The following is a 27,899-nucleotide window of genomic DNA, read 5'->3' on the forward strand; positions in this document are numbered from 1 at the left end:
CGCAAGTATGCTCAGGTGCACCTAACATTCATTGACTTCTATTCAATCTGATTGTTCTGCTGAGATGTTAATTTCAATCAATTGGCAACGTTTTCGACAAGAATGATTTTCTAGCTTTTTCTTGCGTGGAATATAATTAATAGGAGATGAAAATACAACAGAGATACAAGGAATATTAACTACCATTGACGCTTTAATTTCTCTGGAGAACAAAGATGTCCAAATGTACGTCCGCAATCTCTAGGAAATTCTTGATGCAAAGGAAAAAAAAACCGAATGTAGTGCCACTATTTGTCAATACCATGCCAATTACTGGAGAAAATCTCGCGTAGCATGGGATATTTATTTATTTACTGAACCTCGCAATGAAAGACGATCTCTAAACCGACATTTGTTTATTCTGTAAAAATTCTGTGTTAGTTCAGTGGCTGAGAGAGTCTCAACCAGACTCTGGAACAACATATATCTCAACTGCATTTACTAACATTGATAACACGGCTAAATGATCCACTGAACGATCCAAATTTGGGAAAACTGAATAAACTTCACAGATAGAAACAGTAAGATAATGGCATTCTTTGAGGAAATATCGCTAAAAATTTACCGATTTCAGTCACATCTTAAAGTTATCTTTGTGAAAACGATAACTAGGAGTTCATGGGAAAGATAATTCAAACAGTGACATCAGAGACACTCATTTTTATCTGCCTGAAGAACATTTATTGAAACTTTTTGACATGAATATTATCCATTGCGTTGTGTCTTCATTCTTTTGTTGAGTGATTAAACTATCTAGTGGTGGTAATCTGTAAACAAAGAGAGAGAGAGAGAGAGAGAGTATCAAACTAACTAAATTAAGGAATACAAAAAAATTATTCAAGATCCATCTTAGGTTGCTTGCTTTTGATTATTAAGGGTGTTTTTTAGCGTCTTTACATTGACAATGACAAAGTGAGTGGGGGTGTAGGAGTATTTAGACTCAGGCGACACAGTTTTTTTTGGACAAATTATGACCTAACTTTTCCCTGTCACATGTTGCTGTTTTCATTATAAGTAGTATACGAAGAAAAGGGGGCAATTACTGGGTAATGTATTGTTCTCACGAATCCTGTATAATTTGATAAAATGCAAAGGATGATTAGCGGGTACTGACTGTCAGACGTCCCCCTGAATTTAGATAAATATATCAGCTAAGAAATCAGTCAATGAACTTAACCATCAACGTATTTCTGTAAGTATTCCTATCATTATCTACTCTACCGGTATGCAATTCCGTTCTTTTCTCATGTGAAATGTCACATCTGAGTTTAAAGAAAAATATGGCCACGAGGAGAAACTTATTCTAGACGAACATAAACATAAACTTACTTCTTAGTCAGCTTCACATGAAGCTCGAAGTACGTTGTTCAGTCGCACAAAGAGATCCTCGAACTTGTCAACATGGATAACATTTGCCGTTTTTCCATTAGCAATCTCATTGAGTTCACTGTAGTCGATGCCGGAGCCAACTCCAACGGCAATCATTTTTACCTTACTATCCTATGACGTAAATAAACACACAATTTGGTAAGAATTTCGTTTTTGCATAAGCGTTATACAATTTTCTCTCCTTTCCAAGAAAATTTATAAAAATTCTTTATAACTGCAGCACTATGAAGAGGTAATTTGTATTTTTTCATGCTTATCGTTGCACGCCTGATGAAAGTAAGACGAGTTTAAAATCAACTGTTGATTTTTGAAGAACAGGTAACGATGAACTGAAATAAAAAAAAGGTGTGCGTTTGAGCCATTTAGTTTTTCCCTTCGTCGCTTTGCGTCACCTATAATCACTCGCGCTACACTCAACCAATCAAATGCGACAACAAAACTGATCGCAAATTGGTCATCCACGTTTTCTCGTGCTTCAGTAACTGGAATGCAGAGCAAAAAACAAGCAAACTGGCTCATTGTTAAATTGTGTTTTGCGCAATCGATCATCTTGAATAATTTTTTTTCTTAGCCTTGCAACACTCAATCGATATGCGTACACTCACACAATGACAACATACACCCTAACTACACTTACAATAAGCGGTGCTAAAACGGTCTGATAAGCCTTGCTACCAGAATTGGTTTTTCCGTCAGTAATTACTACAAGCACGTTAGGTTTATCTGTTCGGTCTCCACCCGCTGAACTGAACAGTCCTGTATTGGCCATCTCAAGTGCAATGTCGGTCCTTGTACCTCCGCCGGTGTAGGCGATGTTGTCGATAATGGTTGTCATGGCAGCTGGATTCTGAGAATTAGCATCGCTAAACTTCACAGCCAAGTGCGAATTCGACTGGTAAGCTATAATTCCGACACGTGTTCCATGGAAAGAGATTTGGAAACGGTGTACCAGAGTTTTAACGAAGCTTTTCGATTTAAGGAAGTCAGCAGACCCAACTGAACCGGATCGATCCATAATGATACCCACGTCCATGGCATGATGACAACCTGGACCTGGAGAGTCTGACACAAGTAAAATATACATTCATATACAAACAATTTAATTACCATCAAAACTGTTGAACAGTCAAAAGCGTTTACTTCTCCGTCTACCCCCGGGTGCAATCCTGTAAAAACCTTCAAAGTGCGTGATTATTCAGTTCTCAACTAACATTAAACCTTTATACCCTCACATCAGTATGAAAATTTTGCAAACTGTTCTCAATACATATCCTAACGTGCTGACATGGGGAATTTGTTTAACTACCGAGAGCTTCTTAAGTTAGTGATTATTTCTTATCTCATGACCTCAAAGTGGGTCATTATAGGATATCGTAAAGGAAAATTAGACGCTAGTTATTATTATTAGACGTTATTTAGACGTCAAAAGATTAAAAGCAAGGGGGAATACTTCATGAAAACTCAAACCTATTTGAACAAAACACTAAGAGAAGCTGGAGTTTAAGAAGCAATAGGGCAAATGATGTTTTCGTGGTTGTGGGTTGTTAGGATTTATCAGTTGAAGCACAGAGGTCATTACAAAAAAATAGATTGCCACGTCACTGCTCAGTTACCTGGTTCGCAAGATGCAAACAGAACATTATTCTCATTGCTGACAAGGTCGTCAAACTTGTCCACGTGAATAACATTTTCCCGCTTTCCGTCGGCGATTTGTTTCAACTCATCATCATTTATACTTGATCCTACACCAACAGCGATCATCCTCACATTCTTTTGCTGTGTGACGAATAAAAGCGGTCATTGTTTTGGCGGTATATACTTTCTTTGAATGCTCTCAAAGAAACTGTTGTCAACTAATATTAGCAATCATAATGTACTAACTCCTTGCCAACCAAGTGCCAGAACCATACTGGAAAATATTGGCCCGAGGTCGTGGCAGCAAGGACCGAGCACAGCTGGTTTTCAAAGTTCCGAAATTTTCCAGTGAATAAAAAGATAACTTGACAGGTATTCTGCTGAATTAAAAAGCAATTCAGCTCTATGAACAGGTTGAAGCATTCAATTAAGGCTAACTTACCTTTAAAGGAGCAAGAACTTGGCTGTATGATTTACTTCCAGGATTTGTGTTTCCGTCGGTCATCACAATCAACACATTAGGTTTGTCAATACGGCGTCCTCCCGAGTTGCTAAACAGTTGGCTATTGGCCAGTTCAATAGCTATGTCGGTTCGCGTCAAACCATGGGCGTAAGGGATACCCTTTATCAACCTGGTCATAGCATCTGGCGTCTGATATGCCACATCTGCGAATTTTACCGCCACTTCCGCATTAGAGTGATAGGGGATGATCCCGATTCGAGTACCGTGTGACGATATTTGGAGCTTGTGTACGAGAGATATGACGAACTGTTTAGCCTTTTCAAAGTTGTTTCCTCCGACTGAGCCAGAGCGGTCCATAATTACACCGATGTCCATCGGTCGTCTGCAGGATGAGGGTGCCCCAGGAGCTGAGAGAAAAAGGAAAGACCTTATATTCTTTTCTCGTCTTTTCGGTGTTTCACTTAGAAAAAAAAACAATTCACATATTTCTTGAAGTACTTTTTAAATGCTACAAATATGTTCGCTAATTCTTCTGTGTTTTTACAAGCAACTATATTATTGTGAGAAATTATAAAAAAGTAATCGAAACTGCCTATGTTTGTTGAAAAATGACAATAACTCACTTGTTTTCTTCGCGCAATAGCGGAGATTGCAGACAGGTGTTTTGGGCAACTGGTAGACGTAATATTCCCCGCAACTTCTGACTTTGATGTTTACACTCCATCTACAACAGTCGCCACTCCAATGGAAGCAAACCTTTCTCGTAACAACACCCTGGTCCTCAGATGGGTGATCCCCCGAGAGCCAACCAGGAGCATGCGTACCACAGCGGTGTGTCGGCACACAGGAGGTAGGCATGGCATTTCCCGCCGCGCCCATGAAGCGGTGCCATTTGCCGACCGTAGGAAGGTTCCGCTGATCGCAACTAATGGGTGCACCAGTGTGTTCCATCGAACGACTTTCATGACTTATAACCACTGGATTTTTGCATTCAGGAGGAACATAAACTGGGGCAAGTATGATAAGTGGTGGTGTTAGAAAGGCAAGCAAACAATCCCAACTAAGTGAGATAAGGAGTTTTCAGGGAATGGAAACGTTTACGACTTGAAATCATTATACACTGCCTCTTAGGACGTTTTCTTCCCTTAGGAAGGTCAGATTCATAATAAAGGACATAACAAATTGACACAGCATCTAAAACTGATTCGTCACACGAAAAATTAAGAAAGCCACGTACTCTGGTCGCAATTTTTGCCAGTGAATCTTTGAGCACAAGCACAACTGTATCCTCCTCTGGTGTTTTGGCAACTTGCTCCATTTCTACATGGCTTAAGGGTTGCACACTCGTCAACGTCTGAAAATCATAGCAAAAAATTACACCTGCATCAGTAGAAATGATCATTTACGAGAAGTGTCCGGATGAATCAGTCAATTCCCCTGTTGTACTCCACTATGTAAATCAATTTTAACTAAAATAATTGCAAAACGCCAATAAGGCCTTTTCAATTACAAATGGATCTGGTTGGTTCATAAATTGCGCCCTTGAGGTATAACGCGAATCTTAGGCATGCAAGCATTTACCTTTTTCGCAATTGGTTCCTTGGAATCCGCTCTTACACTGACACTGGTAGGTATCCACCCCTGTGTTTTTGCAGGTTCCTCCGTTCTGGCATGGTTTCTTGACACATGGATACACTGCAGAAAAAGAGAATCATCACAACTGTAATTGATTTCTAATTCGATGTTTAGCTGAGAGTCGGTATCCCCATTTCTTTAAGAATTTCCCTCAGGTTAATTTTAGAGTAAGGAAATTGGTCTCCCGATATAAATATTCCATGAAGTTTGCATGTTGTTTGAGAGTTTTGATGGAAATTAAATGGGATGTCCTCATACCCTCAAAATGAGTTCTATATATACATAAGGCGAAGGGGGGGGGGGGGGGGGACAGCGGATGACCTGATCGTCGATTGATCTATTGATTACTTTAACTAGGTCAAAAGAGCTTTTGTTCAGTCACTCATCTTACCGCAATTGGCCCATTTTCCATTATAGTCACGATCAAGTGAACACCATAATCTGTCATGTTTGTAGGTAGTGCAGGAGTTGAAAGTTTTGCCTTTGTATGTAAAAGGGAAAACACAACAGCGACCATCTTTGCTGTCCGTCCTTTGTCTGCAGATCGCTATATATGTTAAAAAATAGCTAGAATCAAATACAGGACACAAAGTAAACCTCCAGACCGTCACACGGCAAAAGTTAAGTCAGTGACCTACAGTAATTAATAAGTAAGTTCTCATTAAAGTCGTAATACATTATGCAGCAAAACTATGTCGAGCATAGAGATTATCTTAATGTACCACCGAATGCTCTCATTTAATTAAAAAGGAAATATATAGTAGCCAGAAGGGAGAATTATAAATAAGATCTGAGGAGGATCTATGAACGCCAAGCTGATTCGTCCTTATCGTAAGTATGTCTTTTGTCTTTGCTGACCCTGGCAGTATGGAGGACGCGTGTCACATCTGTCACATGTCCTACAGTTTCACAGGTCAAACGCTGAAGAATGGTTTTACATCACTTACAACATTACAAAAAAAATTCATCAAGTGTTACCTTGTTCACAGTTTCGTCCTTTGTACCAAGCTGGACATGCGCACTGATAGTCCTCCTCTCCAACTTTTTTACAAGTTCCTCCGTTCAGACAAGGATTCTTGACAAGACATCTGTCTTTATAATCACCACATTTCGTTTAATTCGCATTGTTAATGTCATGTTGGAAGTTGTTTATAGAGTGCCGATAGTAATTGACAACGGACAGGAGAAGTCTCACAAAAAACTGACGTTCTCTATAAACATCGCTACGAATCAAACTTATATAGCAATTATCGCCTTACTGATCGTGATGGGATTCTTACTGCTCATTTCTTATAACTATACCATGATGAAGTGTGTGCTCCTTTGATTGGGAATACGCCCTATGCAAAATTTCGAACAACATTAGGTGTACCGGGATTGCATTTCTTTAACTTTACCTCGCTCAGTTGTGATTGACCTCGAAAACTCACGTCCCTTACCAACCGTAGCACGCATCACTTATATCTATTGCAGCTTAGAAACTCGGGTTTACCACCCTTCATTCAGTTCTCTTGTTTTTCCTTTCACCTTTGAGGCTTGTTGTAATATCATTCTTTTCTTTAACAAGTCACCTTTACAAGTGTGCTTTTGGTCTCACAACAGTCAATGGACCTGCCCTCTAATGCAGAGTAAATGTAAACTTACCATAACCTTTGTTTCCACAATAACGTAAAGAGCATCCTGGTGTCCTTCCTAAATGATACACGAAGAAGTTTCCACAGTTACGGACACTGACAAACACGTGCCATGTACAAAGGTTATTGCCCCAATTGAAGCAAACCTTTCGCGAAACAAGCCCATCCTCCTTCTTCGGATGTTGACCATTCAGCCAGCCCGGTGCATGGGTTCCACAATGATGTATGGCAACAGGCGAAGTTGGCATCCTTGTTCCTGCGGCACCTGTGAAGCGGTACCACTTAGCTTGGGAAGGGAGGTCGTTTTTGTCACACTTCACCAACCCACCCCTTTGGAAACCAGAGGCACGATCGGCAGTATTCAGCTCAGTGTAGCTTGAACATTCCGAAGGATCTGAAGAAAAGAAGAATTGTTCGACAGATTACTTAAGACCAAAGGAATCGTCCATGCCCGCTTCAGCAAATAAACATTTAAAGTATATCCCCTCTGAGTTTGTCTAGCATTCTAACCTTTCTGACAGAAGACAGAAGGATCGTCAATCATTTTTTACAAATGAAGGAGAGTATGTTAACCAACTTGAAGAGAAGTAAAGTGTTTTTCTTTGGAAGTAAATTTGCACACATTTGACCTTCATCAATGTGATCTGTGAACGTTTCAATAACTCTACCTTGGTCGCAGTGTTTCCCCGTGAACCACTTTCCTACACAAGTACATTTGTATCCACCGCGGGTGTTTTCACATTTTGCACCGTTTTTACATGGTTTCTTGGAAATGCACTCATCTACATCTATGGAGTAAAAAGAAAGCTCTTTAAATCGCGCACTAATTACAACAAAATAGGACAGCTGCAAACAAATATTTCTAAGAAAAAAATAAAGATTTTCACCTTCATCACAGTGTTTTCCTTTGTAGTTTCCAGGGCACTGACAGCTGTAACCACCAACGGAGTTCACACAAGAGGCTCCATTTTTGCAGGGATTGCGCACTTTACACTCATTCACGTCTAAGAAAAAATAAAATGTACTATGACGTGAGTTGACGTAGAAAACTGTCATTCATAGCAACTAGCCACGATCTTTTGATGACCATTTTAATTCAAAAATACGATACTGTTGTCGTGTAACATTAGTAGACTGGAGCTGCGTGCGAAGGTGAAACTTAAAAAAAAAAGCAAAAACAAAACAAAATATTAAAATACCCTACAAACACCATAATCAAATAAAAGAGTATAACAAAGAAATGATCCAAATTTGACACAACGTTCTTTGAAGCTTTCGGCCATGGAGAGATAACTAGCACTATAGAAGGAACAACGCATTTAAAATTGAAAAATCGATGGATCCGCTGAGTGATAAATAAACATTTCCTTGAAGATTACAGATCAGTAATTTCCTTACCCACGTCACAGTTCTTTCCAGTGAAAGCACTGCTGCACGTGCATTTATAGTCTCCGTGTGTATTGGTACATTTTGCACCGTTCTTACATGGGTTCTTAGCGCATTCATCCACATCTGAATAAAAAAAAAAAAAAAAAAGAAACAAACAATTCACTCTTAGAAACCCTGAATAAACGGGGAGTGAACAGGGACTCCTCTTTGAAAAGAAAGTTGGTCAACCATTTATGTCAGACAAAAATGACCTTGGTTTCTTCAAAATCCTCTTAGACCCCTCCCTTCTCATTGAAATTTCTTCCCCATGTAACTTTGAAGATAATCATGATAACTATTCTTCCAATTAGAGAAGCGCATAAAGCCGTTGGCATTTCTAGTTATGTCTTTCGAGGGCGAAACCTCAAATGTCATAGTATCTGAATTGCTAGCGAGAAAGTAAATTTCTGGTTTCCATGTGATCTCTCATTTGGATGGTCGTTTTTAGTAACTATCTGAGTTGGAAAGATCCGACCATGCAGCAAAACGACAGCATGAGGTCATCTAGGCATTGGATGCTACTTATCTAAATCAGCAAAATGTGTTGCACATCTAACATATGAACCTGCAGTGGGTGGCAAAAGTCTTGACACGTTTCACTACTTTTTGAATTTTTTTCCTTAACTTTCTCCCCCTCTCCTCCTATTCAACGTTCAACTTGCCTGCAGTTAACAAAATGGTCCTTGATGTATTGCAAAATTAACAAAATTGTCACTTAATTATTTATTTATCTATTAATTTTTTGAGGGGGGAGGAGGGAATTTCAAGTTACTGAATAGGCATAAATTAAAATACTCTTTTACTTATTATGGTGAGTGGAAAGGGGGGAGGGGGTTTAGACCACCTACCAAGGGGAGGCGCACAAACTACTTTTGCCGCTTATTGTAACTCTACAACGAGTTTTTCTATCAACTAGTGGAGCGTCAATTGCGAAGTTGGGTTTCGTTCGTGTTTGAATCCTTACAGCAACCTATTCTACGCTTTTTACATAACCTTAATTGTTTTCCGATTTATAAGTAGCAGACAAATTTAACCTTTATCGCAAAATTCTCCTTGGAAGTTGGCTGGGCATTGGCATGTCTGACTGTCACCGTTGGGTTGGCAAGTTGCTCCATTCTTACATGGGTTGCGAGCTTTACATACATCTAAAGAGAGATTTCGGTAATGATTTAGTAATTTTTACGGAGTCGCAATGCAAGTCTGTTGCCAGGCAACGGGGTTTATAATGAAAATAAAATTTTTCTCATTTATTAATAGGAACTTATCCACACTTCACATCGTAAGCTTGTTTCTCCTTCAAGTTGTTATTGGCTTCCTACGACAGTCTCTTTTTTTCTAAAAGGCCGCTGTGAATACTTTGGTTTTGTTTCATAACAATCAATGGACCTGCCCCTTAGATCGGGGTTATTAAAAACTCACCATGCCCTTTGTTTCCACAATAACGTAAATAACATGCTGGTGTCCTTCCTAGATGATACACGAGGAAGTTCCCACAGTTACGGACACTGACAAACACGTGCCATGTACAAAGGTTATTGCCCCAGTTGAAGCAAACCTTCCGCGAAACAAGCCCATCCTCCTTCTTCGGATGTTGACCATTCAGCCAGCCCGGTGCATGGGTTCCACAATGATGTATGGCAACAGGCGAAGTAGGCATCCTTGTTCCCGCGTCACCTGTGAAGCGGTACCACTTAGCTTGAGAAGGGAGGTCATTTCTGTCACACTTCACCGACCCACCCCTTTGGAAACCAGAGGCACGATCGGCAGTGTTCAGCTCAGTGTAGCTTGAACATTCCGAAGGATCTGAAACAAAGAAGAATTGTTCGACAGATTACTTAAGGCAGCGAAAGAAAGACCGAAGGAATCGTCCATGCCCGATTCAGTAAACAAACGTTGTAAGTATATTCGCTCTGAGTTTGTATAGCATTCTAACCTTTCTAATCGAAAACAGAAGGATCGCGATTGTCAGTCATTTTTATGAAAAAACCAGAGCAAATTAACTTGCAAGATTTCTGTGGGAGTGGAGACATTGCACATATTTGACCTCCATTCATGCGATCTGTGAAAGTTTCAATAACTCTACCTTGGTCGCAATGTTTCCCCGTGAACCACTTTCCTACACAAGTACATTTGTATCCACCGCGGGTGTTTTCACATTTTGCACCGTTTTTACAAGGTTTCTTGGAAATGCACTCATCTACATCTATGAAATGGAAAGAAAAATAGCTTCAAAACCCTGCTTTTAATAACTGAACGAAAAATTACGAAAGTATTATTATAGATATTTTACCTTCATCACAGTGTTTTCCTTTGTAGTTTTCAGGGCACTGACAGCTGTAACTACCAACTGAGTTCACACAAGTGGCTCCATTTTTACACGGATTGCGCACTTTGCACTCATTCACGTCTGAAAATAGATTAAAAACAAAAGGAGAAGAGAAACGAATAAGTTGCACCCTTGTGTTAAAGATCGTGCAGGCTGACTTATACATCTGTGATTCATAGAAGCTACGCAACCACACTGATTTTGCTGTGCGTTAAGGAAAGCCTGAGTTCATAAGTATGAGTAACATTCAAAAGTGTTTGAAAATGCCCTATGGGCACCATAATCAAATCTTGAGTGTAACAAATAGATAATACACATCAATTCGACACAATATGATTTAAAAGATTCCTGTCATGGGCAGACTTCTAGTATTATAAATAGAACAACACCTGTACAGCTTAAGAATCAATGAATTCTACCTGATCATTCTAAATATGTGACAAAACAAAGGCTATAAGGCAGATTATTATGTATAGAATTACACCCCTCCTGCGGAAGAACCATCGAACCTCATGTGTTCATTCTAGATGAGTAAAATAAACCAAGGCTACTATGCAGCCTAAATATCAGTAACTTCCTTACCCACATCACAGTTCTTTCCAGTGAAAGCACTGCTGCACGCGCATCTATAGTCTCCATGTGTATTGGTGCACTTTGCACCGTTCTTACATGGATTCTTGGCACATTCATCCACATCTGAAAAAGAGAGTAATGTTGGCAACTCTAAATGACATTACTAATTTCTCTCTGGCTAAATTATTGTGTTCGTTGAATGACCGCTCTTTGGCTTAAGTGACACTATCCACCCATAAGGTGAAAACCTCAGAGCAGCAAAGCAGAGCAACAAGTGGCTTCCGCAAAGTTAACGAAAAGGGATAGTTCATACAAAGGGTAAACGACCTGGCCTGCTCCCGACACCCTAAGTAATTCTTAACTAGAAATCCCAGCTATGCCCTTGATGACTATCGTCACGTTTATTGGAATCGAGCGGAGTATGAGGTCATAATTAGCTGGTTAAAAAAAAGGGGGAAAAGATAAACGACTGTGGTTTTCTTGGATAGCGATAATTTACCAAGTCATTTCTCTTACGATGTTTAGGGGAAATTCTGAAAAAGAATGATCTGAGAGAAGCGGTGGCATTCTATCTGTCCCAAGGGGATGGAAAGTGAGCATCCACTGGAGACAAAATCATGTATACCCTTAAGACACTGGTAAGCATGACTCTTCGAACAAATCAACCATGAAAAGTACGACTCTTTGACGAGTTTTCGGCAGCACGGATGGAGAAGCATGGGACTAAAAAATTATGATTAGCTTGGATTCGAATCCTAAAAACTTTGATTTTGCTCAGCCGGACTTGTTCTCGTAATGGCAAACAAAGTTAACCTTGATCGCAGAATTCTCCTTGGAAGTTGGCTGGGCACTGACATGTTTGACCATCACCGTTGGGTTGGCAAGTTGCTCCATTCTTACATGGGTTGCGAGCTTTACACTCATCTAAAAATATTTCAGAAGTGTTATTGTCATTTTCTCAAAAAAAAAAACCACCACTGTGACTAGTGCCGAAACAGTCACGTTAGAAATCAAGGTCTTTGAGCAGGGTTTTCATAGCTGGTCTCGAAACTCACACCCCTTTAGATCCATAAGATGCCTAACAAAACCTGATTACAGCTGGGTGACAAATTGCAAAATTTCGTACACATTGTTTTTTTTCCCAGACTTCATTTGCCTATTGCGATTTCTGTTTTTTCTTTGACTGGCCATTGTGGTTACATTGATTTTAGATTTACAACACTAAGAGCAATTTTCAAGCGAGTGTCGAAAGTAATCCGGAATAGCTTTGTTTTTGCATTACTTCGCTTTGTGGTTGGTCCACAAAACTCGCATCACTCTCTAAACCAATCGGATGAAAACTAAAATCAATCACGATCTGAACACCCGCGTTTTCGCGCACTTTTGGCAATTTAGTGGAATTCATTATGAGTTCGCATTGGCTCTCAAAGATGTTCTCATTTCTTCTGATTGGCCTTTGTGTAAACTTTAGGTTTACTTTTACTGCACTCAATCACGAAGCATTTCCATAAAACTGCTCTACAAACAGCAGGGGATGAAAACTTACTATGCCCGTTGTTTCCGCAATAACGGAAAGAGCATCCAGGTGTCCTTCCTAAATGATACACGAGGAAGTTCCCACAGTTACGGACACTGACAAACACGTGCCATCTACAAAGGTTATTGCCCCAGTTGAAGCAAACCTTCCGCGAAACAAGCCCATCCTCCTTCTTCGGATGTTGACCATTCAGCCAGCCCGGTGCATGGGTTCCACAATGATGTATGGCAACAGGCGAAGTAGGCATCCTTGTTCCTGCGGCACCTGTGAAGCGGTACCACTTGGCTTGGGATGGGAAGTCGTTCTTGTCACACTTCAACAACCTACCTCTATGAGACCCAGAGGCACGATCAGCGGTGTTAAGCTCAGTGTAGCTAGAACATTCCGAAGGATCTGAAACAGAGAGCAATCACTTACGAGGCCATAAAGACACATAAGACACCCAACGAGCATTGGACAATGTAGTACGCCGCAATAACTCACTTGACTGAATCACGATATTTCGAGTCATTATTGCGACCTGTGAGACTTGAAGGATACCACACTGATTAGCTCGAAAAGTGGAACTAATTAATCAAGAAAACGAACATGGATGGCAAGGGATAGAGAGACGCCACACAAACTGAAAGTGCCGTGACCTTGCTCTTAAGATTTGAGTTAAGATGCAGGTCAGGCTTTACAAATGGCGTTGTCGCTGAGCCTTTTAGTAAGGCTTTACATTTACAATGTGTTTTGTTTTCCTTTTTTGGTGAAAAGCAGACAATGGGTGCCGACGGTAATCTACGGAAAGTTTGGCTATTTAAGAGCAGAAAAGCACACAACAGTATAAACGAAGTCCTCATGCTAGATATTGTGTTCATTTATCAATTTAGTTTTCTTTTTTTAGGGCCTGATTTCCCAAATTCTTACCTTCGTCGCAGTGCTTTCCAGTGAACCAGCCACCAACACATGTGCACTTGTAACTTCCAACAGTATTGGCGCATTTCGCTCCATTCTTGCAGGGTTTAATGTCGCTACACTCATCAACATCTTGAAAATAAGAAAACAAGAACCCAAATGATTTCAGTAACTATCTACGCCTCACAGTGTCGAGCAGAAGTCTCGAAGGTTTCGATTCCCTTGAAAGTTGAATTACTTTAAGTAACTACCACTGTTTGTCTTGCATATCTAATACACGGTAACAAAACCATCCTTGAGCTAAATCAAGACAGTACATAAATTTACCTTCATCGCAGTGTTTTCCTTTGAAGTTATTTGGGCACTTGCAGCTGTATCCACCAACAGAGTTTATACAGGTACCTCCGTTTTTACAAGGCTTGTGTACTGTGCACTCGTTAACATCTACGTGAAAAGATAATCAAACAAAATACAAGGCCTAAATCTTGAAGCCTCCTTGCTAGTTCTTCATTAGGGCCTTCTCATCTTTTGTCGTCAAAAACGCAAAAAGGTTATCAAAGCATGACTGACCTACGTACTGTGTAATTTATGACTGATAAAAATAAAATCTGAAGTTTTGTAAAAAGGAAGAATCTACACTCGAGATATCACGTACCCGTTTCGCAGTTTCTTCCGGTGTACTTTGCTCCGCATGCGCATTTGTAGCTTCCAGCGGTGTTAGTGCACGTTCCTCCATTCTTACATGGATTGTTGACAGCACATTCATCGATATCTAATAACAAAGACATCAAGATGAACGCTTTCACACGGTGCAGGGTACTACGTTTGGTTCACGGAGACGTTTGTTTCACGGAGAAAGTCATTATTCGAACAAAACCTTACTGGCGAGCAGTTTTAAGATATTGAGCAGCACTGTGATAGAGTACAGAACTCATGATTCCGTCTTTAGCAACCGCGATTTTTCTACCAAATTTCATGTGTGGATGAAATTAAACATAAAGGACAATTTTCATCTTACATATAATGCAGACTATTAGAAAGAATTCTTCCAGCGCGTGAAAAAAGGTGGGTTTAGTTGTTAACTGTACATACATTCATACACTAAAATGACCTTAGCAGTTACTCTTGAGGAAGTGGATACCAACTCGTGATCGTTTGTTTGACTTACCGAACACTCGTTTGTCAAGTTTGAAACCTGAAAATTTTTGGTTAATCTCGTAATATGGATACGGAAATCTGACGAATTAAAAGAGCGTAAAAGGGAATTTGTACAACATGCATGGCATACCTTTATCGCAGTTCTTTCCTTGGTAACCGGATTTACACTGGCAATAGTAGCCATCACCTTGAGGTTTACAAACCCCGCCATTTTGGCACGGATTCTTTGGTTCACAAACATCTAAGGGCAAATAAAACAGTAAAGGGAAAGGATTATTCATTTTCTTGCACCTAGAGTTGTTCTTTGTATTCATGGGAAACAGATCAAGTCAATCTTGACCATGAAACGACACCTAATTGTGACGTCTTTTTCATGAACACTTGAAAGAAATCAATTGACTTAGCGATACACCACATTTTCTTCCATTTTACCAGCGTAACAACACACACAGTATGTTGGGAGAACACAAGAAAAGTTTTAACAAATTTTTTGAGTGTTGTTGCTGCACATTTTGCTTCTCCTTGAAAAAAATTAAACCGACTAGGTCTCTCAAATGAGCTATCATTTTGTACTTACTATGTCCTTTATCGCCACAAAATCGTAAATAACACGCCGGCGGCTTCACCAGCTTGTACACGTAATGGCTTCCACAGTTCCTGACATCGATGTCGACACTCCATCGACAACAGTTGCCGCTCCAGTGGAAGCAGATCTTCCTCTTAACCACTCCATCTTCCTTCTTAGGGTGCGCGTCCTTCATCCAACCAGGGGCATGGGTTCCGCAGCGTTGCGTAGGAACGCAGGAGTTTGGTATCTTAGTGCCAGCTTCTCCAACAAATTGATGCCATTTTCCTATCGTTTTTAGATTTCTTACGTCGCATTCCAGAAAGCTCTTTCTTAAGTTGCCTGAAGCTCGGTTTGCTTCACTGAGTTTGACGTTTACGATGCACTCAGCGGGAGCTATAATGCAGAGAAGGAGATGCGTTAATTTAACCTGCTTTAAGACAAATAGTCCTAAGGATGGCTCTTGAAAGAGACCCTTTTGGTTATGTGTGGCAAGTGATTAGTTCACTGTGTCAAAAGTAGACGGAAATCAGGACTTTTCTAAATATAGCATCGCCGTTTTAAATTACAATACGTTTATTCAAGATACTTAAGAAACTCTAGATAAATGAACATAATCGCAGGGATTCCCTTAGCAGAGCTTAGGTGATTACAAAAATGAAAACTCCATAAATCGTGTTCGTAATCTTATGATATGCAGTACTAACAGGTCTGAAAAGCCTCTAGAGAAATATCTACCTTCATCACAGTTCTTTCCTGTAAACCAACCACCAACACAAGTGCATTTGTAACCTCCTGGTTTATTCTCGCATTTGCCGCCATTCTTACATGGTTTGCTGGCGCATTCATCGACATCTGTGTTGTAACAAGCACGCAAAAACATTCCAACATGAGGTTAAGTTTAGGTTTCATATTTTATGTTACTTCTAATGAATTTAGGGAGGGAAGGAAGTGATAGATGGACAAAGGAAGGAAGGAACTTATACAGAACTTATTATTTTCGCTCTTTATCCCTGAAAGAATCATAAATATGTAGCGCGTCTAGCTAAACCACTATTGAGGTTCGTAAACGAGTTTCGACAAAACATAAAATTATTAGAGGTAAACTCAACCCTAGTCCGATCAGTCTCAAAGACAAAAACAACATAACAACTTACCCTCTATGGACGTAACACAAGCAAATTGGAGTTCATTCTTTAACAAGTAAGCAATATCAGTTCCTTCACACTCAATATGAAAATCGTTTTCATCATAACCACAGTAACTTACCTTCGTCACAGTTTTTGCCTTTAAATCCAGGTGGGCATTTACATTGATAGCCACCCACAACATTTGTGCACTGGGCGCCATTTTGGCAAGGCTTATGCACACTGCAAATGTCACCATCTACACAGAAATATAAACAGAAAATAATTAAACTAGAGAGCAATACTTTCACCAAAATATTAATTCAATAAACTTCATATGATAAGGTAGCTGACCAAAGTGCTTCTCGATTGAATGTCGTATAACATGAAGTCGTGATTGGTTTTAGTCTTGTCGTGTTGCCTTCACTGGTTGAGAAGGTAGCCCGCGGAATTTTTTGAACCAATCGAAAAGAATAGTGGAGCAAAACAACTGAATTCCTGAATTACTTTCGAAACTAAATCGAAAAATTGTCTTTTCCGGATATGGGCGGAGCGCCATACCTTCAGTACATCCGTAGAACTCCACTCTCATAGAAACGGTTCCATGCCAGCTCTTAGGTTTGATCCGTATATACTGAGCAATGATTGGTGGATCAACAAACTCAGCTGCTACAGTGTAACGATCGTTGTTTCCTTGGAAGACCTAGGAATTTAAACACACATCGTTTTTTTGATACTGATTGGACGCGTCATTCCGTGATAAGACTATTTCAAATGGTCAATCTTTTCTATTCTTAACGTTTTTGAACAGTTTTCAATTGAGCGTTGAGAAAAGTAATCAGCAGCCGATCAAAACGATGAATCACTCCTTCGTTAGCCAATAAGAATTAAAAGTAAAACTAGGCAAACTACAAAAAGCGCGGGAAGACGCGGGAAGACGTGGATGACCAAGTCGCGATTGGTTTGCGTTTTGCTTAAGCGAAGTAAAGTAAAACAATAGTAATCTCGGACATCTTTCGACATTCAATTGAAAATTTCTGTCCGTGTTTTCCTATCATAACGAAAAGATGTTTTTCTAGTCTGTTTCTAGCCTAGAGTAGTTTTGGACCGCAAACAAGGGAAGAGGATACCCATACATAAAGAAATTTTTAATACTATTACGAGAAGATTAGAACTAGTTTCTGAATTAATACTGGGTGACCTTTCAAAATTGTTTAGCGATCCAAAGCCCTTTTTTAAACCTGTTGTTGTCACCATGCTCTCATATCTTTCATACTTAATATCAAACTCAGAAAGCCGTAACACAATGTCCTGTGAGATTCGTCACACCGCAACAGACATATTCCAGACACGTCAACAACAGCACAGATTTGAGAACGTACCGTAACTATATTATTGAGCTTGTAATCTTTCCACGTCTTTCCATCGAAGCTGTAGGCCAAAGTGTATGTCTTTACCCACTGGTCAGCGTCCATTCGTCCCTGAGTAGCAACGCGACGTACCTTAGCAACCACGTCAAACTTGGCTTGAATATATTGGTTACCATCTGCTGTCTTGGCAGACCATGCACCGATTCTTGAACCTGTTTTCTGGAAGTGGAGCCTACCATTATCTGCTCCGTGGTTAGCATCGTATTGCGAAGAAGCTTGTAGGGCATCTGGTTTGATACGCCCGCTTTGCATGCCGAGTGCTTCCATGCACAGTGGGGGACTGGGAGGGACAAAGCCTGATTGTGCAAGAAAATGGCGGGCATTCAATAATTTCATGGGGGAATCTTTTGATCTCAAATAACTGTTGATTTTTCGATCATGTGTTTCATTTGGAAAATTAAGCTCTCTAATTGAAACAATTATCAATTACACGTTGCGCCATCGGAAGCTAGAAACGCCAACTGCCTCACAGCCCTCGGATAGACTTTTTTTTTCCAAAAATGCCAACATAAAATTTGGAATAATTACCTCTTACCCTGGAGGGTACTGAATCTGGTCGAATATAGAAAAAGAAGTGAAGTAAATTTGGCAGCAGCACGTTTACTAATAGTTTTTCATCCAACAGTACCGTGAACTTTAAATTTGGGGTATTGCTTTTTGTGGTGAGGGGAAAACAGAGAACCTTCAGAAGAAACCTCAGAGCAAGGAAAACAGCAGCTTAGATACGACGCCAGGTCAGTAGAGGGAATCAAACGCGGAACAAATGGCAATTCGCCATCCATGCATCTCTTTAGCGGTAGATTCATGTGGTCAGTGATAACTCTGGGTAAAATTTTCAGTTGAGATAACATAACTTTGAGCTAACCTGTTTGACAGCCAAATAATTCAAGTCTCAAGGAGATATGTCCATGGAACGTTTTTGGATGAAGACGAAAGAAACGAGTGTAGATGGGCACTTCCAACTTGTTTTCTTTGATTGTATTCCTGTCAGAGTTCCCTGTAAAGATCTGAGAAAATGACAAAACAAGCAAAGAGTGACACAAGATTCACAAAAAGAGGGTTCCACATGAAACAAAAAGTTCCCTTTTATCGCGACAAATCCAAGCGCAACGAAAGGAAAGGTCTTCAAGCTGAAATTTAGAGATCCTCGCAGCTAAGAACACTACTGGAACGAATAGTTGAAAATAGGACCTGAAAAAAATTCAGGCCCGTACGGGATTTGAACCCATGACCTCTGCGATACCGTTGCAGCGCTCTACCAACTGAGCTACCAAGCCAACTGAGAGCTGGTCAATGCGTTGGGACCAAATAAACCATCCAAGTAATGAATGATGATTTTAGATATATGAAATTCATATATTTTCACTGCGGTGAAAAGATGAAATTAAGAGATCCTCGCAGCTTCAAGCTGTTAATCGCCGTCTAAGCTGCCGCCCAGAACAAAGGAAAACTTTTCTTGAATTTTGACGCGAGTGGCGAGTTGCAGGAAGAGCAAAATTTTCCAATTAATGGAGTCACCAAGACTTCAAGAGACCTCCAAGAAAAATAGAACGCTTTGGAGGGAAATTTGATTCCCAAAAATGATTCACTGAACATATTCCTGCACAAATCTTTACACCTACGCTACCTGACACGATTGGATCATTTATTAAATATATTTTTGGGTCAATCTCTCGCTATAACTCCGACAACCATAGCAAAAGGTTCAGGCTCACATAAGCGGCACGTTAAACTTACAATTGGACCATTTTCACCGTAGACGTCGTAGAAACCATTATTGAGGCTGTAGGATATCCAGTATGACGTCACCCATTGATCATAATCACTTCTACCTTGGGTAAACACCCGTGTTATCTTGACAATCTTTCCGAAGTCGACCTGCGAAGTAAATATAAAGACAGAAATACAATTTATAATTGAACAAAGAGTAAATCATTTTTCGGTAGGAGATGCATGGGCAAAATGGTTAGGGCGCTGAAATTTGGATCGAATGATCTAGGAGCCGGTAACCTTACCGACCACAGCTATTTGTAAAACATTAAGCTCAAAAACCAGTCCACTGTGCTTGGTTTTCTGATATTTTTGTATATCTGATTTCAATCATCTCGACTGTAAATGTGAACATGTCAAACCAAGATAGAATTTTTTGGGGACCGATAACAAACGTCAGGTTCGAGAGAGGAGGGCCTAGGTTCGAGCCCTGACCAGATCACTGAGTTGTATTATTGGGCAATATGACGCCCATCCAGGAAAACAGATTAGCACTGTAAGGTGTCCGGACACCTCACAGTACTCGCCCTAGTTGTTAAGTATTTAGAAAACCGCAAATACTCCAATGGTATGGGCTACTTGGCTCGTGTGCAAACTTACTCTAAGGAACAGTTCACAGACAAGAGAGAGTCAAGCATCGGTAAATAGACAACATATACCTGAATCCATTGCCCTAAGTCGTTATATTTTGCAGACCAAGCTCCTGTCTTCGCTCCCGAACGTTCCGAATTTAGTCGCGCACGAATTGGACCATGGTTTCCATCCCACTGGCTGGAGGCCGTGATTGCATCGTCAGGAATGTCACCGCTCTGAAGACCTAGTTCTCCTTCTTTACATCGAGGGCTAGGCGTAGATGGCGGTGTACCTAAGACAAAAAATGAAAAATACTAAAGTCCATAAATTTTCGAATAATCAGCATGCAGGGGTTAGACCTTCAGTCTTTCGGCAGTCAGGGGAATGCAAAACGAAAACCGGCTAGTTGCTACAATTTCCAGGTTCGTTTTTAGGTGCGATTGTACGAGCTTACCTTGACAGGACTCATCTAGAATCATCTGTAGTTTATCCTTCAAGGCATCAAAGTCATCCACCTGTATAACATACTGATCATCGTTCATAGCAATCTGACGCAACTCTCGCTGGTTGATACCGTGACCAATACCCACTGCAACGGTTCTGACTCCTTTTTCCTACCAAATTAAATAAGTAAGAATGATGAAAGGGAATATTTCTTGTTCCCTTCTGATTTTCTATATTGGGTTAACAGAAGCTTTCTATACAGTCATTGTTTTCGGATAGCTATTGTAAATGCTCAAGTAATTGAAGAATAAAATTGCACGAAATATAATAGATGCATGGTTAATCATAGCGGAATATGAATTATGTCAATTTCACACTTCTTCCTCGTTGATTTTTGAATAGCTATTGCACTGTAAGATATTTACAATCAGTGCTGGAAGAAGTTGTATCTGTCAGTTCTTTCTTCGTCATAAAATGTGGTAGAGGAATCCCGAAATAAATTTATTTCATCAGTTGAGTTAATAACGTAAGTTGGCCACCATAAAGAGCGTTAGCCCTCCGTCGGAGCGAATGGAGGAATCCTTAGTCATGCAGTACTTAACGCGAAATCAAACTCGGCCAATCATCAGACAAGTGCAATCAACCTTAAAGGTTGAACTTAGTGCAACACAACTGTAATAGCAAGCGTCACATTACTTTCCTTACATGACGGTACTAACCTGGAGTGGTTGTAGTACTTCAGGATATGGCTTACTTCCTCGGTTTGTTTTACCATCGGTGAACACAATCAAAATGTTTGCTTTGTCGTTACGATCTCCTCCGGCGCTAGTGAATAGCTTTTGAGCAGCCATTTCCAAAGCCCTATCAGTGCGAGTCCACTGCCCAGGGTACCTAATTTCCATCACACGTTTCTTAAGTTCGACCACGTTGTGATATTTTAGGTTTGCTAAGTCAAATTCCAAATTGGAATTTGTACTATATGTAATTACGCCAAAGTGCGTTGCTTTGGTGGAGACTGAGAAGTGAGACATCAAGGACTGGACGAACTCTTTGGCTATTTTGAAGTTGTTTTTACCCACACTGCCTGAGCCATCCAGGATGATGCCAACGTCTAAGGCCTTGGTACAAGCTAAATTCAATTGCAAAATCAAAACATACTTGAATCAATTTTCTGCCACAGGTGCATGTTACTAATTTAGTTTCATATAAAACTATGGTTCCGCCGTCAATTTTTTCAAATGGCAGTCTATAATGTTAAGGCAACTTTCAATTTGATGTCAACTGTGGATAGGAATTGAAGGCGTTTTCCTTCACTGCGCTCTGTTGTTGGCTTAGCAAACTCGCGCCACAAATCAGATTGCAACACAAGAGCCAATCACGGCTTTATAACTTGGTTTCTTGCGCTTAAGACATTTTACATTTATGTAATTAACACCTCATAGCCTCTTTGTTGCATTCACCGATTTCCCAATTGGCCACGGCGAAGACTGTAGGTTCGGTTTTACGACACTCCATTCTAAAGACACTCTAGACGGAAAATTGCTCGATACACTTGGACAATCAAGGAAGTCAATCATAATTTACCCCGTGACAAGCTCACTGCTAGGTAAAAGATAAGTATCTTGTGAAAACTACGGTTGAGAAAATTCATCCTTTGAGAAAAAAAATCTTAATTACTACTCACGTTTGGGACATGGATTCTCAGAACACGCTCCAGTCTCTTCCAACTCTCCAGCGCAACTCTTGCCGTTGCCTTTTGGCGGGGGATTGGTACACGATCTCTCGCGAACTTTTACTCCTCCACCACAAGACTTAGAGCACTGCGTCCAGCTAGACCACTCGGACCAGGCCCCATCGACATCACCAGCACCTGATGAAAGATTCTAGTCAATGAATGACAAACACAAAAGTATGACACATGTACCGACATGCTTTTGCTAAGGGGTGTATAACATTCACGTACCCCTGGTCAGGATTATGAACAATCTTTTCGACAGCATGAGTTGAGTTGACTTATTTCCCTTACGGTAAATTTGTCATTTCGCTGCCCATGTGAAGCAGGGTCTCTATTGAAGGTCGAAAATCGCTGCTTGTTACTAACCTTGACAAGATTCCATGAGGATTTGCTTCAAGTTGTTTTTAAGCTCATCAAAATCGTTTACATGTGTGACGTAGTCAGGGTTTCCCGCAGCGATCATAAGCAGTTCATCGTCACCGATGCTGTTCCCAATTCCCACAGCAACTGTGCGGACTCCCTTGTTCTAAAACAGAAAAAAAAATGGAACAAGTTCAGCCTTTATTTTCCACTGAACATTTTCACTCACAAGCAATTTGTTTAAACGCATCAAGTGACCCAAACGCGACGGCTAAAACTGCGGAATATCAGGCGATATTCGCCAATCGATCCTTCCCAGTTTTTAAACTGGGAAGGATCGTTCTTAAGGGTCTGAAAAGGAGAATTTGTTTGACAGTCAAGAGTTCTTTAGTTGTTGGTCAAATCCCTTATTCTCGTGACCTTAATGTTTAATTCAGGGCTGATATTGTAAGGAGCGATTAGATGGCAGTCACTCTTAGGGGTTAAAGGGTTAATGTTAATCTTGTCTGTTCTGAATCATCCTAATAGTCCTTTGTGAATAATTTACTCCTCCTTGGCATATTTCTATGCTAGTAGGCGATAATTTTAAAGTTTAGTGCATATTTCCTTGTCGCTAACCTGCAGAGGCTTCAAAACATCCACATATGGTGCACTCCTGCTACTTGTTTTGCCATCGGTGAGGATCACCAAAACATTTGCGGCATCTGCCCTGTCGCCATCAGCGGCGCTAAAGATCTGATCAGCAGCCATCTTCAGGGCCAGATCTGTCCTGGTTCCTCCACCAGTATATTTCAGACCCTTGATGGCTTCCTGGAGCTTCGAAAGGCTGTGGTATTCCGATTTCGCCAGGTTGAATTCTAATCTGGCTACTGAATTATAAACGATGGCACCGACATGGGTTCCTTGTGGTGATACTGACAAGTGGCCGACAAGATCAGAGAGGAACTTCAAAGCCTTGGCAAAGTTTCCACTTCCAACGCTGCCTGAAGCATCTATTATCAGGCCAACGTCCAGTGATTTCTTGCAGGCTGTTGAAATGAAATTGACGTAAAAGAATAGTAACTGATGATGTACGCACGCTGGTTACGCATGGCTGTAGCAAGCGCGAGATTCGAGCAGTCATTTGTTTAAGGCCACTTACGATCAGGGCACGGATCTTCGTTGCATTTCTGATTCTCCTCTGGTTCACCCAGATGATCGCAGCCCTTTCCATTCCCCACAGGGGCAGGGTCGGTACAGGTTCTTTCACGGGCTCGTGTTCCGCCTCCACAGGTTTTAGTGCATTCAGTCCACTCTGACCACAATGAGTAACCACCATTCACATCCTTAGGTTTTACTTTAGAGAAAGAACTTCACAATATTAGAATACACCAACTTTTTCTTAAAATACAGGCCTCTCGGAACTTGAGAGAACAATCAGTTGAATTCTTGAAGGAAGCAAACTAAATCACTATAGCCTGCCATTGCAAATTTTAAAAAAAACTTGACCACATATGACTGAACCTAGTCAAAGTTAACAAAATTGAACCAGTTAGTTCAAGATGAAACCAAATTTAAATGAGAGCTCATGTAAATTTAAGAATATGTATGGCTCCTACATTTTTAAAATTATAAGTACAACAAAATATTCTCTGAATATGAAAGCAATCTTCACAGTAATGAACACTACCTAAGTAGTAGTGAAAAGAAGGCCTCAAAAAAATTCAGGCCTGTATGGGATTTGAGCCCATGACCTCTGCGTTACCGGTGCAGTGGAAAGTATTTGGAAAATATTTTTACTTAGTTATTAAGTATTCAGTATTGCAGCGGTCATGGGTTCAAATCCTGTACAGGCCTGAATTTTTTTCAGGCCTTCTACTTAGGTAGTGTTCATTACTGCAACATCACTTTCATATTCACGTCTTTAACCGCAGTTCAAATATATGACTTCCATATATTCACAACCAAAATATTTTCTTTTGAAAAGAGAATTCACTCACGGTCTTTCAACCGATAGATGTAGTTAGTGCTCTGAGTTCCTACGCATTCCATATCCTTGCTTTTATCACAAGGAGGAAATGGCTCTACAAGTTCCTGGATGCACTTTTTGGGATCAGCTTCACCATATTTGTTAAATGCCGTCTCCCCATTCTCTCCACTCCAGCACTCCCCATAGAATTGCAACCCAAATACTTTCCAACCATTTTCACGGGTTTTATTTGCACAGCGGCAGGCAAGACTGAAAAATGGTCATGTGAAAATGTTATTATCCAATTCCAGCTGCATTAGCTCTGCAAAGTTTTTAATCAGGGGTTGGGCTATAAAGGTTTAAAAGTTGGCCTATCAATTAGTTATCTCATGAGTGCTCAGCTGCCATGTGGGTGATCAAGGGTTTAAGTCCCAGACCAGACTGAGAGTCAGGGTCTTAAAATCACTGAGGACAACATGCTGCCTTTGCTATAACATCCACATATGGTAAAACATTTTTATCTTTTCCAACAAGGAGTATAAAACAAATGCCCTGTCTCCTGCATCTTCTCTGCACTGGTTAGCAGAGAATGTTATTAAGAACCCTTGCTCTTCTCCCATAGAGTAGGGAATGTTGATCTAGTTTCAGTTTGTAGTCTGGCCTTGTTATTGTCCTCATTTAAACCAGCTTTAAAGCTGAACTAGACCAGCCTGTCAAACATCACTGAATAAATAAATTAAAAAAAAAAGAAGCTGAGTTACCTGAGCATTGACTCTTCCCACGCATGCCAATCAATCTGATGACCATCATGGGCATCACTTGATTTGTCTCTATCGTTCACTAAGAGATCTGGCAGAGTTCTCATCCCTCTCTTGGTATTGTCCTTGAAACAACCAACCTTTTCGAAAGTCCGCTCGCATTTCGTATGAGGAAGGGCTGCTGTTATGAAGAAGAAATATAAGTAAATTTAGCAAATACTACGACACAAGCATAAAATTTCACTATATAAAGTGAACCCCCTTGTCACAAAGACTTTGAGGTCCTATAAATCAATAAAGACAGCCTACATGAGTAACACATATTCCCCCAGCTCATACTATTAGAAACACATTTGTACCTTCCTCTGATAGAGTTGTATTCTTTTGGTTTTGGGAAAAATCTCATGTACACTTTTTGCAAGTTACTCAAAGAGTCCATTCTCACGCTTTCTTTTTTTCTCTTGCACAAAGGCTAATTCTCAAAATGGATAATCAATAACCACTGCACAACCATGGCTCGTCAGCCGCCATTTTGTTTAATTGAAGTAAAGAGTAACCAAGCCTTTGAAACTAGGACTGGACTCGTGGATTCGGATTAATATGTAAGGAGAGCCCTGAAGATGGGCACTTTGACATAAAAGAGAGGAAAACCAAACCTTTCTTCCCATGAACAAAGAGCAAGTTTACAGCCAGCACGAGAAGAGGAATCCACATCTCTGATAAAGATAAGCACGCTGCGAAAAACAATTCCTACTAATGTCTTATTAGTTTATGTACAGAAAAAAAAAGATATTATGGGAAAAATAAAGAGACCGAGAAAAATTAATTCATTTAAGAGGTGTAAAAATTCATATATTAGATAAATTAAATCCAGGGTAATTAAAAATTTTCTCATTGATTATCTTCTTTGGAAACAAGCTTATGTTTTGTTGGTAAAACGATATTAAAATCACCGATGTATATAACCTATTGACTCAAGCTATAGATTGTTAATTATGCCCCGCTTTCAAAAGACCCGAAAAATTGACTTAAATAGTTGTAATTTGTTTCTCTCTTAAAAATCATATCATTTTTTCGATTTATCTCTATTAGCTCTCTTTGTTCGCGAATGGGCAAAAGGATCTTAGAACACCTGAGCCTGCTTTTGGATCGCAACCGCATAATGTTAGTAGTTTCTTAGCAGAATGTTCAGAGTACGAAAAACTCATTAACTGCAGATACATAGCAGGCCAGATTACTACTGTAATGAGTAAAGTGAATTCTCAGAACTATTGTTTTGACAATGAAGAACTCATTCAAGACGTTATTGATTCTAATCAAAGGATAATCCTTTGCCATATGATAAATCTTTCATAACCAAGCTTGTTCGGTCACAATGGCTCAAGACATTTGCCTCGTTCTTTTTTTTTTTTTTGCGGAACTTTGTATCCAGCAATCTTGACCTCATGATTGGTTATTAACGCATATACATGCGTGCAAGTTTTCTGATTGAAAGTATTTTCCGAAAAAATGTTCATTATTTTTCTAAAATTAAAAACGATATCTGACTTCGACAAGTTAACTCGCCATTAAACTTGTTTAAATTCTGAAACAATCTATGACTCGATGTAGACGAATTTCCTTTAACCTTAGGACGAGCTTTCTTAAACGAAGTTTCTTTCCCCTTTCTGAAAAAAATCTCTTACACCTCTTTAGCCAAGAACAGAAAACTGGGTTATGGTCCGCCTTGGTTCAAGGCGGGAGCTTATGGCTCAAAATCTTTATCTTTATCTTCAACTAAAAAGAAGAATATGTAACAGAAAGCTATAAAATGAGTTATTAGATTCTCACTAAAGAAAAGAAAAGAATTACTTACCTCAGCTTTTCTTTGATTGTTTTAAGAGGGCTTCCGTTATTTTCCCTCTATTGCCCAGAGGCCCACTCGGAAAGTGGCCTCTGTATAATCCCATTCTCTTTTTTAAACAAGGCTCTATTTACACAGGAGACCGTACCTGTTTTTACGACACATACAATTGTTATTAAAGACACTTAAAATCGATTAGGTTGAAAAAAGTCTACGAACAAAATTAAAAAACTAAGTTGAAAAGCGTTATACAGTTTAAATTTTCCAATTTCTGCGTAAATAGTTTGTTTTTAATTTCGATTTAAGGATTGCCGAGCCGATTTGTTTGCGCTGAAAGAATATGTTCCTCTCGAAAACGTTACGTAATGTTTGCTTTTAATAAGATCAGAATCAATACAGATGTTTTAAGAGAGGCTGTAAGATATAGAAACTAAATTCACACTTTTATACCATCCACTAAGCTACCATGTTCACAGTCAATTTCTTGCTTCCGAAGAACTGGCTTGTCATTCAACAGAAAAATCTCGGGATAAATTTGCGGATTTGTTAATTTCTCATGGCTTATTCAGGTTTTCAAGTTTTGCAATGTATTTAAAGCCGATTGAAGAGTTTGCCTCGGTTTTTGAAAGATT

The 27,899-nt window shown here is 39.9% G+C and overlaps 1 protein-coding gene across 4 annotated transcripts; it reads right to left on the bottom strand.

Moving 5' to 3' along the window:
- Positions 1–697: 697 nt before the first annotated feature.
- On the bottom strand, positions 698–27,367 carry LOC113667702 (uncharacterized). 4 transcript variants are annotated; one of them, XM_027183556.2, is made up of 43 exons: positions 27,280–27,367; positions 26,081–26,158; positions 25,428–25,605; positions 24,698–24,936; positions 23,860–24,054; positions 23,337–23,746; positions 22,725–22,884; positions 22,308–22,493; positions 21,343–21,752; positions 20,634–20,793; positions 20,266–20,471; positions 19,574–19,714; positions 18,702–18,843; positions 17,789–18,132; positions 16,968–17,109; positions 16,549–16,665; positions 16,018–16,134; positions 15,292–15,675; positions 14,845–14,955; positions 14,212–14,328; positions 13,884–14,000; positions 13,569–13,688; positions 12,669–13,052; positions 11,936–12,046; positions 11,132–11,245; positions 10,514–10,630; positions 10,307–10,426; positions 9,643–10,026; positions 9,258–9,368; positions 8,194–8,307; positions 7,683–7,799; positions 7,464–7,583; positions 6,806–7,189; positions 6,140–6,253; positions 5,553–5,708; positions 5,108–5,221; positions 4,764–4,880; positions 4,150–4,533; positions 3,506–3,933; positions 3,042–3,204; positions 2,066–2,490; positions 1,369–1,539; positions 698–806 (listed from the first exon to the last, which is right to left on the bottom strand). In XM_027183556.2, exons 2-42 carry the CDS (start codon positions 26,136–26,138, stop codon positions 1,372–1,374), a joined length of 8,199 nt encoding a protein of 2,732 aa, XP_027039357.2. In that variant the 5' UTR covers positions 26,139–26,158; positions 27,280–27,367; the 3' UTR covers positions 698–806; positions 1,369–1,371. The 4 variants fall into 4 exon arrangements, with proteins under 4 accessions (XP_027039357.2, XP_089040784.1, XP_089040785.1 ...); XM_089184658.1 differs by having other exon boundaries at positions 26,081–26,174; positions 27,280–27,360; XM_089184659.1 differs by having other exon boundaries at positions 25,428–25,602; positions 26,081–26,174; positions 27,280–27,359.
- Positions 27,368–27,899: the final 532 nt, after the last annotated feature.

Source organism: Pocillopora damicornis, chromosome 10 (genome assembly GCF_964200805.1).
Source record: "Pocillopora damicornis chromosome 10, jaPocDami1.2, whole genome shotgun sequence".
NCBI classification, from domain to species: Eukaryota; Metazoa; Cnidaria; class Anthozoa; order Scleractinia; family Pocilloporidae; genus Pocillopora; species Pocillopora damicornis.